This window comes from Oncorhynchus gorbuscha, linkage group LG01 (assembly GCF_021184085.1).
Source record: "Oncorhynchus gorbuscha isolate QuinsamMale2020 ecotype Even-year linkage group LG01, OgorEven_v1.0, whole genome shotgun sequence".
Lineage (NCBI taxonomy): Eukaryota > Metazoa > Chordata > Actinopteri > Salmoniformes > Salmonidae > Oncorhynchus > Oncorhynchus gorbuscha.
In genome coordinates this window covers 34,172,128-34,186,423 of record NC_060173.1, presented here as the reverse complement: position 1 = coordinate 34,186,423, position 14,296 = coordinate 34,172,128, and the positions used below count along the sequence as shown (strand labels likewise).

The window sequence follows — 14,296 nt, the reverse complement described above, 5'->3', positions numbered from 1 at the left end:
TAATGTGTGTGTAGAACTGTGTAAATACTCACCTTAGCCCTAATAATTCTTGTTTAAGAGTTCACACTTGCAGTTATTACTGTAAACATATTCTGTATCCACTTTTTTAATGATTTATTGAATGGAATGATGTTGTGAATGATAGATATATTACTGTATGTACTGTATGTAACCATGTATGGTTAGACTGTGGTGCTGTGAAATGGTAGATCATTTGTATGAACTGTGTTCCAGCTGAGATTGGGGACTATGACCCTGGGAAGCATCCTGAAGGATACAGTTCTAAATTCCAGTTCTTCCCAAAACATTCAGTGAAGCTGGAGCGACGAATCTCAGACATACACAAGACAGAACTGATGTAAGGACCAATCTACTGTTTCTCTTTAACCTCTCACACGTGCATGAACGTTCATACACACACTGCACCTATAAGATGAATCAATTTGTCTGAGAAAGCACTAACTACCATTGTGCGAATGCTTATTGTCTTGGAAACTAGTTCCTTCACACTCTTCTCAAATATTTGTTTAATCAATTGGAAAACCTTCCAATTCCTGCAACGAGCAGAAACAACCAGGTAGGCTGGCTAATGGCCCACTGTCATTTCAGGGTGTTGCAGAGACAAGATGGTGGGATTTTCTTGAGCACAATAACTACCTTTCATTAATACAGTCATTATTATGAGGGTCGTGGCCCAAGACCTGTCATGGAGTGCAGTGCAATACACCTAATGAAGTGTGTGCACATACAAACACACAAAGGCATACACGCACACACACACACTGCTTTCTCTGCCAGCAGGTTAGCTGATGAAGCATCACTGAGGGTTTCTTAATGATGATACACTCTACTGGGCACAAACGGGTTAAATCAATGTAGTTTCAACATCATTTGTCAACATATTGTAACATGGAATCTTTGTGGAAAATATATTGAATTTCAATTTTGACCTTTGAAACGTCTGATCAATATAAGATCCATTAACAGAATAAAAAAATAAAAGGCTGGGCAGCACCTCCTACTGGAGAGTTGATCTATCTACAGCCATCCCTTTGGGCTCATTCAGGGTTTTAGCCCAGCCCTTGCTTAGCATTGATATTTGTCACTGACTATTGCCAATGTGTTATCATGAGAATGATTGTTGAGAAATCTCGACTTAATAGTTGAAATATTGCTATCAAAGTCATTATTAAGGGTATGTTCAATAGAGCAAATTAAATGTAACCATACTTTATCAATCATACAGTAAATCATCAATGATGCTATTTAAGCCTACAGTGTATAGCATTTGGGAAGTCATCAATAGCTATTGTTTAAGTTCAGCCCAGGATTCAACTAAAAATAGATAATACAAAGGGTGCCTTCAGAAAGTATTCAGACCCCTTGACTTTTTCCACATTTTGTTAGGTTACAGCCTTATTATAAAATTGATTAAACAAATGTTACTTGATCAGTCTACACAACAAAGCAAAAACAGATTTTTAGACATTTCTGCTAATTTAGTAAACTGAAATATCACATTTTACATAAGTATTCAGACCCTTTACTTAGTACTTTGTTGAAGCACCTTTGGCTGCGATTACAGACTTGAGTCTTCTTGGGTATGACGCTACAAGCTTGGCACACCTGTATTTGGGGAGTTTCTCCCATTCTTCTCTGCAGATCCTCTCAAGGTCTGTCAGGTTGGATGGGGAGCGATGCTGCGCAGCTATTTTCAGGTCTCTCCAGAGATGTTCGATCAAGTTCAAGTCTGGTCTCTGGCTGGGCCACTCAAAGACATTCAGAGACTTGTCCTGAAGCCAGTCCTGCATTGTCTTGGCTGTGTGCTTAGGTTCGTTGAGGTGAACCTTCATCCCAGTCTGAGGTCCTGAGCGCTCTGGAGCAGGTTTTCACCAAGGATCTCTCTGTACTTTGCTGCTTTCATCTTTGCCTTGATCATGACTAGTCTCCCAGTCCCTGCCGCTGAAAGATATATCCCCACACCGTGATGCTGTCATGACCATGCTTCACCGTAGGGATGGTGCCAGGTTTCCTCCAGACGTGACGCTTGGCATTCAGGCCAAAGAGTTCAATCTTGGTTTCATCAGACCAGAGAATCTTGTTTCTAATGGTCTGAGCGTTTTTAGGTGCCTTTTGGCAAACTCCAAGCGGGCTGTCATGTGCCTTTTACTGAGGAGTGGCTTCCATCTGGTCACTCTACCATAATGTCCTGTTTGGTGGAGTGCTGCAGAGATGGTTGTCCTTCTGGAAGATTCTCCCATCTCCACAAAGGAACTCTAGAGCTCTGACAGTGACCATCTGGTTCTTGGTCACCTCCCTGACCAAGGCCCTTCTCCACCGATTGCTCAGTTTGGCTAGGCAGCCAGCTCTAGGAAGAGTCTTGGTGGTACCAAACTTCTTCAATTTAAGAATGCTGGAGACCACTGTGTTCTTGGGGATCTTCAATGCTGCAGAAAGTTTTCAATACCCTTCCCCAGATCTGTGCTTCAACACAATCCTGTCTCGGAGCTTTACGGATAATTCCTTCGACCTCATGGCTTGGTTTTTGCTCTGACATGCACTGTCAACTGTGGGACCTTTATATAGACAGGTGTGTGCCTTTCCAAATTATGTTCAGTCAATTGAATTTACCATAGGTGGACTCCAGGTTTTAGAAACATCTCAAGGATGATCAATGGAAACAGGATGCATCTGAGCTCAATTTCGAGTCTCATAGCAAAGGGTCTGAATAATTATGTAAGTAAGGTATTTCTGTTTTTATATTTAATACATTTGTAAAAATGTTTTAAACTGTTTTTCACTTTGTCATTATGGGGTATTGTGTGTAGATTGCTGATTTTTTTTATTTTATTGAATCCATTTTAGAATAAGGCTGTAACGTAACAAAATGTGGGAAAAAGGAAGAGGTCTGAATACTTTCCGAAAACACTGTAAAGGCCTAGGTTTTTAAGATATATTTCAAATGGAATCTTCAAGTCAATAATAAATATGTTGGATTCATGACTCCATCTCAACCAAAAATAAAAGTTCAAGAATAGGATCAAATCAAACTGTATTTAAAGTGCAGTGAAAGTTTGATTTGATTTAGTCCTATTCTTGAACTCTGGATTTTTGGTTGAAATAGAGATGTGAATCCATCATATCAATTATTTATTTGTTGACAAATTGCAATTTAAATCCTGACTCAGTGGTACAGGTGTATCTTCTACTTGGATAGCTCGATCTCCTTCTAATGTTGATATTAGGTTGGGTTGACTACCAAAGACAATCAATATCACTTTTGCAATATGGTAAATAGCATATTCACTTGTCGACAAGTTAACAAATGATCTGCTGGATTCACATCTTCATCTCAACCAAAAATAAATGTTAAAGAATAGGATAAAGTCAGTGGTTCAGATGAAACTATCCAAGCAGTAGATACATCTCCTTTAAATGTTGGTAATTTTTTGTGTTGTCAACCAAACACAATTCAATATTACTTTTGTAATACAGTAAATAGCCTAAAATTATTATTAAACTTTAATTAAACATTATTCAACATTAAAATGAGTAACACATCGACGGCCACATTTTGAGGTTACAATGACAATAAATGTCTTCTTATGTAATCATAGAACGCGTGCATATTCACGGACACGGGTATGTTGAAATCTTCACAATCTGAACAGAATCTCAAATGGCGTTGATCACTTGCACCATGTACTTAGATGTAATCTCAACTAACTGCAATTCAGGTTATTTGGTTATGCTATTAGATCAAACACAGTGATAACCCATTAAGTTGTTGTATAAATAAAATATCTGACATTGTATTCCCATTTAAACATTGGTGTGCTTTTAAATGGTTGAAAGTGCAGTGATAACAGAATTCAACAGACTTTTGGCTATTTTTTAGTGTGTACCAAATATTACCCAATTCTCCACATTGTAATGACATGGTGTTCCCAGAGGGACAGGCTGCGTCAGACACTTCCCAACATTGATCCTTTACACTCACCCTCAGGCCACTAAAGTTCATGTGGTTGAGGCCACATGGATAATGGTTTAGTCATAATGTCTGAGCTATTTATCCTCCCACAAGGCACTTCTCCTTTGTTTAAATCATAATTAGTGTGAGATAATGTGCTCTACATAAATTAAAGACATTGAAACATGGATCAGCCATTTTCACACTAGCTCAGAGTCGATTTAAAGGTTCTTTATTGTTGGTTCCCATTACTGAGTGCTTTGTCTAGTGACTCAGCTCAGTGAACTGGTCATGGCCATGTGACATACTGTATACTGTGGACAGCATGGAGGATGTGACTGACCAAAGGAGTGTAGTCAGAGGTTCATAGATAAAGGATCTTTAAAATGATAATTATAGATAAGATCCTCTGCTGCTCTCTAGTGGGTTGTTCATGTCTCACCAGCAACAAAACACCTGTCAACATGCCTGACTCTGTGATCACAGAAAATATCATTGGAATGCTGGGACAGGTGCCTATTTGGATCTTTTGAATGCACCAGTAATTCATGCCTAGAGGGTCAATGGCATCTGTTCATGTTTTTTCCATTGATTGTGATGGAGGTCAGGCTGATGCTCACGTTACTCCATTGCTGTTGAATGGTTGGTGCTTTATTAAATGTTAATTGGTAGAGGTACTGTATCTAGGATGGTTGATATACTGTCTGGCCATCTATTCAGAGCTCTCTGGTCTGTTCAGCATCATGCCAGCTCACTCTGTTGACCACTCCTCTGTGTAAGAGGAATACAGTGGCTTGCCAAAGTATTCACCTTCCTTGGCATTTTTCCTATTTTGTTGCCTTACAACCTGGAATTAAAATGGATTTTTTGGGGGGGTTTGTATCATTTGATTTACACAACATGCATACCACCTTGAAGATTCAAAACATATTTTTGTGTGACTAACAAGATATAAGACAAAAAACAGAAAACTTGAGCGTGCATAACTATTCACCCCCCCAAAGTCAATACTTTATAAAGCCACCTTTTGCAGCAATTACAGCTACAAGTCTCTTGGGGTATGTCTCTATAAGCTTGGCACATCTAGCCACTGGGATTTTTTCCCATTCTTCAAGGCAAAACTCCTCCAGCTCCTTCAAGTTAGATGCATTCCGCTGGTGTACAGCAATCTTTAAGTCACATCACATATTCTCAATTGGATTGAGGTCTGGCTTTGACTAGGCCATTCCAAGAAATGTATATGTTTCCCCTTAAACCACTTGAGTTTTGCTTTAGCAGTATGCTTAGGGCCATTGTTCTGCTGGAAGTTGAACCTCCGTCCCAGTCTCAAATCTCTGGAAGACTGAAACAAGTTTCCCTCAAGAATTTCCCTGTATTTAGCGCCATCCATCATTCCTTCATTTCTGACCAGTTTCCCAGTCCCTGCCAATGGAAAAACATCCCCACAGCATGATGCTGCCACCACTATGCTTCACTGTGGGATGGTGTCTTGGGGTGATGAGAGGTGTTGAGTTTGAGCGTTTTCCTTGATGGCCAAAAAGCTACATTTTAGTCTCATCTGACCAGAGTACCTTCTTCCATATGTTTGGAAAGTCTCCCACCAGCCTTTTGGCGAACACCAAACATGTTTGGTTGCTTATTTCTTTAAGCAAAGGCTTTTTTCTGGCCACTCTTCTGTAAAGCCCAGCTCTGTGGAGTGTACGGCTCAAAGTGGTCATATGGACAGATATTCCCATCTCCGCTGTGAAGCTTTGCAGCTCCTTCAGGGTTGAAACAAGTACTTTTTAAAATTTCACTTTACAAAAACTTTACAAGTTTTGTGTATGTCCATTACATTAAATCCAAATAAAAATACATTTAAATTGCAGGTTGCAATGCAACAAAATAGGACAAATGCCAAGGGGGATGAATACTTTTGAAGGCACTGTAGTTCTGTCATAGTTCATATTATTTATGCATTTTACCTTTGCCTCTTTCTTTTCATAGACCTGTATTGATGTTAAGTTTCTTAATCAGACATTGATGCTCTCTCTCAGTGGCCAGACACCTGACACATCAGAGCTGAATTTTCTCCAGAAAGCCCAGATGCTGGAGACATATGGTGTGGATCCTCATCCATGCAAGGTAGGGTGGCCAATTCTCACACACTGCTGCGTCAGTTTAAGACATTTGCATTAAAACACCATGTTTCCTCTACTTGAGCTTTGAGGTCTCTCTTGGTAGAATGGATAATGCATTGCTAAAGCAAATGGCAGCACACAAGCATCTACACAGTCATACAGTATGTATGTGTGTATTTGATACAGGTATCTATTGTAGGTCTATTGTGTTGTGCCATAACAATGTGAGACACTTGTTTTGTGTATGACAGGATGTGTCTGGAAATCCAGCCTTTCTTGCCTTCACCCCATTCGGATTTGTCGTGCTTCAGGGAAACAAGAGGGTTCATTTTCTCAAGTGGTGAGTAGAATGATTTCTGCTCTAATGCTGATTTCTGGAGTGGCAGGTAGCTTAGTGGTTTGAGCGTTGGGCCAGTAATACAGGAAGGTTGCTAGATTGAATCCCTGAGCTGACAAGGTACAAATCTGTCGTTCTGCCCCTGAACAAGGCAGTTAATCCACTGTTCCTAGGCCGTCATTGTAAATAAGAATTTGTTCTTAACTGACTTGCCTAGTTAAATAAATAATCCTAAACCACATACCACTGCTGGTTCTACATTCACAATCAGTGGAGTGTGTCCAGCTGATTCTCTCCTCCTGACCAGAGGGCCAGCATGCATACAGGTGTCCCATTGTCTTAGTTAGTCGCTACTATTCTGGGCATATGATTTCACAGGCCTGTCTGTTAGAAATCAACTTGTTTTTAAATGCACAAGGAAAATACATGTTCTCAACCACAACAAAGAATTGATCATGCATGCAGCAGTGACTGTAAGAATCCTTAATGACATACATGGATGAGTGCTGCTCTAACATACTATTCCATACAGCCCCTCTCATTAAGCCAGTAGCCCACTATATTGGGTCTGTAATAGTTAAATATGAGTTAGATATTCACTCCTGATATAGAAATCCCACCACCTAATTCAGTACCGTATGTCTGTAATACTTACAAATTCTGGCCACGTAGACCATGTGAATGTTACAATATGTTACAGCATTTACAGCTGCTTTGTTAGATTTTTTATCTTCGGCACATTCTCCCATCCCATGTCTCCAGTTTACCTGGGGTATTATCAGATATGTGTTCTGTTAGCCAAACATGGAGCTCCATTGCTGTTTGTATGGTCTGCTAGTGGTTGTGATTCATTTTGTAAGAGCTTGTGGCTCTCAATGCAGTTGGTTGTGTGAGTAACTATCCCCTTCCTTGTGGGCAGGAACGAGGTGACCAAACTGAAGTTCGAGGGAAAGATATTCCATATATATGCAAATCAGAAGGAGGTGAGAGCATGAATTATTGATATGTTGGGGGAGTCCAGTATAGAGAGCAGCGCAGTGACTGTGACTGTTCTATGGCCAATACTCTCTGAAAACAGGCCCTGGAGATAGCATGTTCGAGTCATACCACAGCCCGGTGTGTTCAATAAACAGCAGTAGTAATAGTAATGACTCTTAAAACAGAGAAACTGTTAGGTTGTTTTATTTTCCTGCACATTTATTTCTAATGTGCAGGACAAAAAGATCATCTTGACATACTTTGCACCAACACCTGAGGCCTGCAAGCACCTGTGGAAATGTGGAGTGGAGAACCAAGCCTTCTACAAGTAAGTGCTATTCTTCCTCTAAGTCATAGCTATACACTTTACTCCAGGGCATCTGTGAGAGCTATCTAAAGAGGGCTCTCCTCTCCTCTGACCTTGAAGTGTCCTGAGAGCAGCGTTGTCAGGCTGTTTATGAGATAGAGAACGAGACGTGAGGCAACGGTGAACTTTTGTGAGTTAGTGTGCACTGGGACATGCCAGTGAACCCTGCACGGCTCCTCCAGAGAAATGAGTGCTCCTTCCGTCTCAGCCATGACTGATTGTGTGTCCTCTCCCCCTACCTCTGGGAGGTCCCCTTCCCCTGCAACACATCAACACAATGACCAGAGAGAGTCTAGTAATGGATGAGGGTGACAGGGAAAGGGCAAACAGGGCAGCACACACAGAGATGGAATTAGTATGATGTGTTTGCATCCCAATATTACACTTTATATACATCACAGAAGACTGAAATATAACAGAAATATAAAAAAATATAATATAACTGTTTGACATAGAAACACCAAAGATGATTCATTATGAAATTATGAAAAATATGAATATGAAAAGTATGATGTCACCCCTCTTCTCTTTCCTTTCTTCTTCTCCACCTCTCTTCCCCTCCATCAGGCTGGAGAAGTCGAGTCAGGTGAGGACAGTGTCCAGCAGCAACTTGTTCTTCAAGGGGAGTCGTTTCCGCTACAGGTACAGTAAATTATGACAGTAAGTAGAGGGCACTGCAGATAGCCCACAGCTATGCTGGAGAGCTTCTCCAGCATAGGGGACCTCAGGGCCCTGCTGTAACATCAGTATACTTTACCTGAGCCAGGACACAGAGGGGACAGGGAGGGGGACAGTGTTACATTCAGAACAATGTTTCAGCATTCATTTAATTTCATTCCTTTCACATCTGTGAATGCTGAAGTGCTAGGAGCAGGGAAATAACTTGGTCTGTGAAACCTTTAAAATGACTGGTTCTTGTTACTGGAAATCTGAACTTTCTAATGGTTTAAAATAGCTACAGTATGTTGAGTCCATTATGTTATGATGAAAGGTTGAGTTTGTGTTTCAATCTATTGGAAAATAAATAATATTGCAGTGTAGTCCGGAGACAGTGATTGGGTTAGAGAGAGTTGGGTTCACCAGGTTAATCTAATCTCAGTTCTTGTGTACTGTACTGATGCTTCTCACTGAACTGCTCTGTGTAGTGTGTGGCACCAGGGAGCTCTATTATTGTGCTTTATTGTAGTGGACGAGTGGCGAAAGAAGTGATGGAGCAGAGTGCCAAAATCAAACGAGAGCCTCCAGAAATACACAGGTAAAATCAATGCTATTCACGAGATGTCAATGTGGGCACTTTATCATCCATCTCAGATAACAAGTGTGTGTGTGTGTGTGTGTCTCCACAGGGCTGGCCTGGTTCCCAGTAGAAGCTGTCCGTCCATCACTCACGGGCCGCGCCTCACCAGTGTTCCACGCACCCGCCGGAGAGCCGTCCACATTTCCATCATGGAGGGTAAGTGTTTGACCTGACCCCTGACCCACTACTCCCCTCAGTCAACACTGGCACTCCATAACAATCCCCACGCTCATGTTATGGGCAAAGGTGAATCATTGTCCCATAAGAGCCTTTAGGAATGTGGACAGGAGTGACACAGCTCTATATTGTTGTCTGTATCCAAATGAACACATGTACAGTAATCTGGATAGTTGTGGAAATGGGTCGCCATGCTTTAGTTTGGGTCTAAGGTTTTAAAGGTAATCTGTGGATATTTCAATGGAGGGTGTTAAATCCAAACGTTTTTAAACGTATCAGGTCCTTGCTCCTATTTGGAAGTATTTTATGCCCCCCCCCCAGAACACACACACATATACACACACTGTAACCTGAGCTTTGCCATGCCCCTGCTTGTGGGAGTGGAGGGCTAAGTCACAGGTGTGTGTGTCACTCAGGCTGGTCTATTTCCGTGCGAGCTATCAACACTAGGGGTGTGTGTGAGCGAGGGGTACAGTGCTAGTACAAGGGCAGCTGGTGCAGCCATCAGTCAGTCCACCTACTCTGAACCCTAGGGGCCTGGGGTCTGCAGGTGGGCCTGCCCTTCTCCTCCTCTCTCACACATGTTCTGACCTGCCTCTGTCCTCTATCCCTGAGGCTAACCTTGCAGGCTGACACTGCAGCATGGGCTCAGGTGAACAGGAGCAGCAGGACTGAAGACCTGTCCTTGTCACAGCTGAGTCCCTGCCTGTCTCCCAAATACACAGTACAGTATGTATGCTGCTGCAGTGGAGAGTGTGAGTGAAAGGGTCTGGTGCTGTATGTATCAGAGAGTTATGACAAGCTCTCACCTGTCAACCGTTACCCCTGCCTGTGCTGACTGGGTTTCTTACAGTAGTATTAATACCCTTGCTGAAAATAGCCAAGGCCTTCCTCTCCATGTATGTCACTGCCCTGGGTGGGGCCTGGACTTGGCCAGTGCTGGTCGTCTGAACACTGCTACAGCAGGACAGTCGCTCTCGCTAGCCCTCATACTGCCAGCCAAGACTGCAGCCATTGGCCTAACACATAAAGCGAGACCAGCGCACCGCTGGGGATCTGGGACAGGGTCCACCAGGATAGTACACAGACGCTTTGAGCTTTTGAAGACACCACCATGGTGAAGTGTCTGATCCGCATCACCACACGGGTGAACGTCCACCTGCGGATGATCAACCACTGCTACCGGGATGTAAAGGTACGCGTGCTGAGCCTGGGACCCCGGATGCTTGGCAAGGCCCTGGGCGTCCTGCCCCTCTACTCTGCCCTGACTGGGCAGGAGCCTGGCAGCCTCTCCCCCCTGCCTCCCCCCATCTTGCCTGGCACCCCTCTGCCCGATGGCTGGCCCCAGTCCAGCACCCCGACAGGTAACCTCATCATCATCACCCTCCTGGAGTGTTACAGTGACCAGCTCCCTGTGTGTTAATTCACTCCCACCTCATCAATGTTAACAGAATGGAAATGCCTTTGATGTCTGATCTTCTAAATCATATGGTCCTTGGAGGCCCTTTGTGAACAGTCTTTGGATCTATTTCTTGACCTCTGAGTTTCATCGGTTCATTTATCCTTCTGCTGGTTTAGAGGAAGTCTGAGTTTATGGGTCTTCTTATTCTGGTTGTAATGGTTGAGGTACAGACTAGTGAGGTGATACTGCTTTGCTGTTGATTTGTGAAGGTATGATTTGATTTTGAATTCAGGTTGATATTTTTTACGATATTTTGGCCTTTGGAGGATTTTGACAATGTCCTCCGGAAGATATATTGTGTAATGAAATGTCTATAGGTTGCATTTTGCAATCTGCCCTGCAACCAAGCATATCCTAGGATGTACTGAAGGAGATTACCAATGAGTAAAGATGGCCTTTCACTGCCACCCATTACAGAGGCATCCTGCTTTTGCTTTTGACAGGATCTCAGCAGTCAGCATGGCTTAACAGAGCTGGCCTAATCTCTATTTTGTAATTCCTCGAGGAGGATTTTTCTGCCTATGGATGAAAAGAACACATATGAGCATTAAAGGAAAGATTCACCCATTTTGAATGTTATATGGTTTTCGAGCATTTCTGAGTGATGTTCTATCGATTCCCGTGGTCATTTCATGTTTTCATGTCTATCTGAGCTATTTGCCATTCAAGAAGGCAGAAATACAGCTGGAATGTTTAGAGCTCGTATGCCTGCTTAACAGCAATAGCTCAGATACACATGAAAACATGAAATTACCAGAGGGAGATTATTTCATTTAAAATATGCCTCATCATCAGGAGATGATATCCCTCTGCCTCTATGAAGGTGTAATATTTCTGCGGTGGCTGTCTGAGGAATGGAACAGTCAGCGCAAGCTCAACTCTTTCTCATCCGCAGTGACATCTGTCCTGTAGCTCGTAAAAAGAGAATATACACTGAACAAGTATACACTGAACAAAAATATAAACTCAACATGTGAAGTGTTGGTCCCATGTTTCATGAGATGAAACAAAAAATCCCAGAAATGTTCCATATGTACAAAAACCTTATTTCTCTCAAATGAGGAGTATTTTTGTCTGTAAAAAGCCAGTTTGTGGGGGAAAACTAATTCTGATTGGCTAGGCCTGCATTCCCAGTGGGTGGGTCTGGCTGCCAAGTGGGTGGGCCTATGCCATCCAAGACCAATCCATGGCTGCACCCCTGCCCAGTCATGTGAAATCCATGAATTTAAAGGGGCTGCCCTCCATCTCTCCATGAAATCCAAATGAATTTGTTTCAATTGACTGATTCCCTTATATGAACTGTAACTCAGTAGAATCTTTCAATTTATTGCATGTTGCGCTGATATGATTTGTTCAGTATAGATACATTTGCATATCCTTTTGGTATAATGAAAAATGTTGCATTTGCTTTTTGTAGAGTAAGCATGCGATCACTGATGAGCTAGTGTAACGATGTGCGCTGAGAGTCGGGAAGCACGTTTAAGGAGTGTTTTAATAAATAAACAGAACATAATACAAAACAAGAAACTCAAACAGCACACAGACATGAAACTGAAACATAAATAATAACACCTGGGGAAGGACCCAAAAGGAGTGACATATATAGGGAAGATAATCAGGGAAGTGATTGAGTTCAGGTGCGCGTAACGATATTGACAGGTGTGTGCCATAACGAGCAGCCTGGTGACCTAGAGGCCGGAGAGGGAGCACATGTGACAGCTAGCAACCTTTAATGCATCCTAAGGCTAACTGTAGGCTACCCCAGAGACCAATACTGTGTAAATATTTTTTATTTTTTATATTTTTTTAAACTCTTATTTGAGAATGACCAAATGCTTTATGTGGGGTGTTTATTTATAATTGCACATATCTTATTTATATTTATTATGATGTTCTCCCCCTGCTATTGTATGAACCTCACATTTTGTGGGAATTATAACTCCCTGCATGTAGGTTGAAATTAGCAATACTTATTGAGTGTTATTATTGTCTGAAAAATAAACCTACCCATTGTGATTTTCAAGGTTTATACAAGGGAGGGCTCAGCGTGCTGTGGGACTAATGAACAAGCTGCTAATCAGTATGGAGCATGTGCTTCTTGAGCTCTCTGTCACTGGACATTCCCCACTCATCAGACATTCATCTATAATAGATCAATGGTTCAGTCCAGAGTGATGTTCATATGATCCATCATTAAGCAACTGGATTGCATTATGTTACTGTATAAACACATTGATATCCACTCACATGGTTGAAACTCAATATTTTATTAGGTGTTAGCACTGTAGTGTTGTGTACTGGAAACCCCCTCTGAGTATGTTTCCCTCTCTCTCCACTCCCTGCCCTGGACAGGTCTGGAGTCGTTGCGTGACAGTGCCCACTCTACACCTGTGCGCTCTGTGTCCCATGGGGACTCCTTCATGCCGCGCTCCCGCAGCCTAGCCACGGACGCCAGCGAGGGCTCGGCGGTGATCTCTGACGAGGCCTACAGCCCCTCTGACAGCGTGCTGCCTACCCCTGTGGCAGAGCACAGCCTGGAGTTGACCGTGGCACGCCAGGTCAACGGAGCCCCCTGCAGCATCAAGGAGGAGAAGGAGTCGGAGGCAGGCACTCCCTCGGTGGGGGATGCTGGCGACTTGTCAGACAGTAGAGCGACGGTTGAGGGTGCAGAGGGAGCCTCGCCGCTCAGCGAAGTGGAACAGGTGAATACGTTTGTTTTAAGTGTCCTCCGTTTGCTTCTTGTGACCATTGGACTCCTCTTTGTCTTGCTCTTCCTCCTCATCGTCCTCACTGAATCCGACCTTGACGTTGCATTTTTACGTGATATCCGCCAGACCCCCGAATTTGAGCAGTTCCATTACGAATACTTTTGTCCCCTCAGGCGGTGGTTTGCCTGCAAGCTCCGCTGGGCGGGCAGTTTGCTCATTAACAAATGAGAGAGAGCATGAGGCCGTAGAGCGCGTAAGCCCATTCGGGGTTAGAGAAGACGATTAAAGCTACGGAGAGATGGAGGGCAGCCCCTTTCCAACCATGAACCCAGCTTCTCTCATGATACTCCTGGAATCACTGTGCCAGGAGTTTCTCTCTCTCCCTCCATTTTGAGTTACTCCCCCCTTTTTCCCCTTTACCGTTCGTTTGTTTTTTTACAAACCCAGAAGACATGTTTTTTTAATTTTTAATTTCAGGTCATTTCAGGTATATTATTTTTTCAAAAAATATAAACGAAAAAATAAGAAACTGAAATTAAAGAACTGAAGTATTTTTTAACAGGAACAAGACATTTTGTTGCAACGAATGAATGAATGTTGCCTACATTTACTATGTATTGTTTGGAAAATAAATTGCATTTGCATAGGGGAAGAATGTGATGCAAGGATATCAGGGAAGCCACCAAGTCATCGAAATGGTTCAGAATGAAGTGAAATAAATACAGCTTTGAAAAGTGTTCAGTGAAGTAGACAGTCATGCCTTTTAAGATGAAGAAACATCCATCCCAAGCCATACATCTATAATGGTTTTCATTGATCAGAACAAAGCGCAAGTGATTGAAATTGAGTAAGTCGGGGATGATTACCAAATGCCTTTTAT

The 14,296-nt window shown here is 42.6% G+C and overlaps 1 protein-coding gene across 3 annotated transcripts in view; it reads left to right on the top strand.

Moving 5' to 3' along the window:
- Positions 1–14,296, top strand: part of LOC124036434 (FERM domain-containing protein 5) — a 113,453-nt gene extending 99,157 nt beyond the window's left edge. Inside the window, exons 6-15 of one of the 3 annotated variants that reach the window (XM_046351042.1) lie at positions 235–358; positions 6,007–6,094; positions 6,342–6,430; positions 7,347–7,410; positions 7,642–7,733; positions 8,340–8,414; positions 8,959–9,027; positions 9,119–9,225; positions 13,061–13,410; positions 13,590–14,296. In XM_046351042.1, coding sequence (XP_046206998.1) covers positions 235–358; positions 6,007–6,094; positions 6,342–6,430; positions 7,347–7,410; positions 7,642–7,733; positions 8,340–8,414; positions 8,959–9,027; positions 9,119–9,225; positions 13,061–13,410; positions 13,590–13,637 — 1,106 coding nt within the window. In that variant the 3' untranslated portion in view covers positions 13,638–14,296. Of the gene's footprint in view, positions 1–234; positions 359–6,006; positions 6,095–6,341; positions 6,431–7,346; positions 7,411–7,641; positions 7,734–8,339; positions 8,415–8,958; positions 9,028–9,118; positions 9,226–13,060 lie in introns of all 3 variants that reach the window. The other 2 variants (XM_046351032.1, XM_046351023.1) reach the window with 2 other exon arrangements.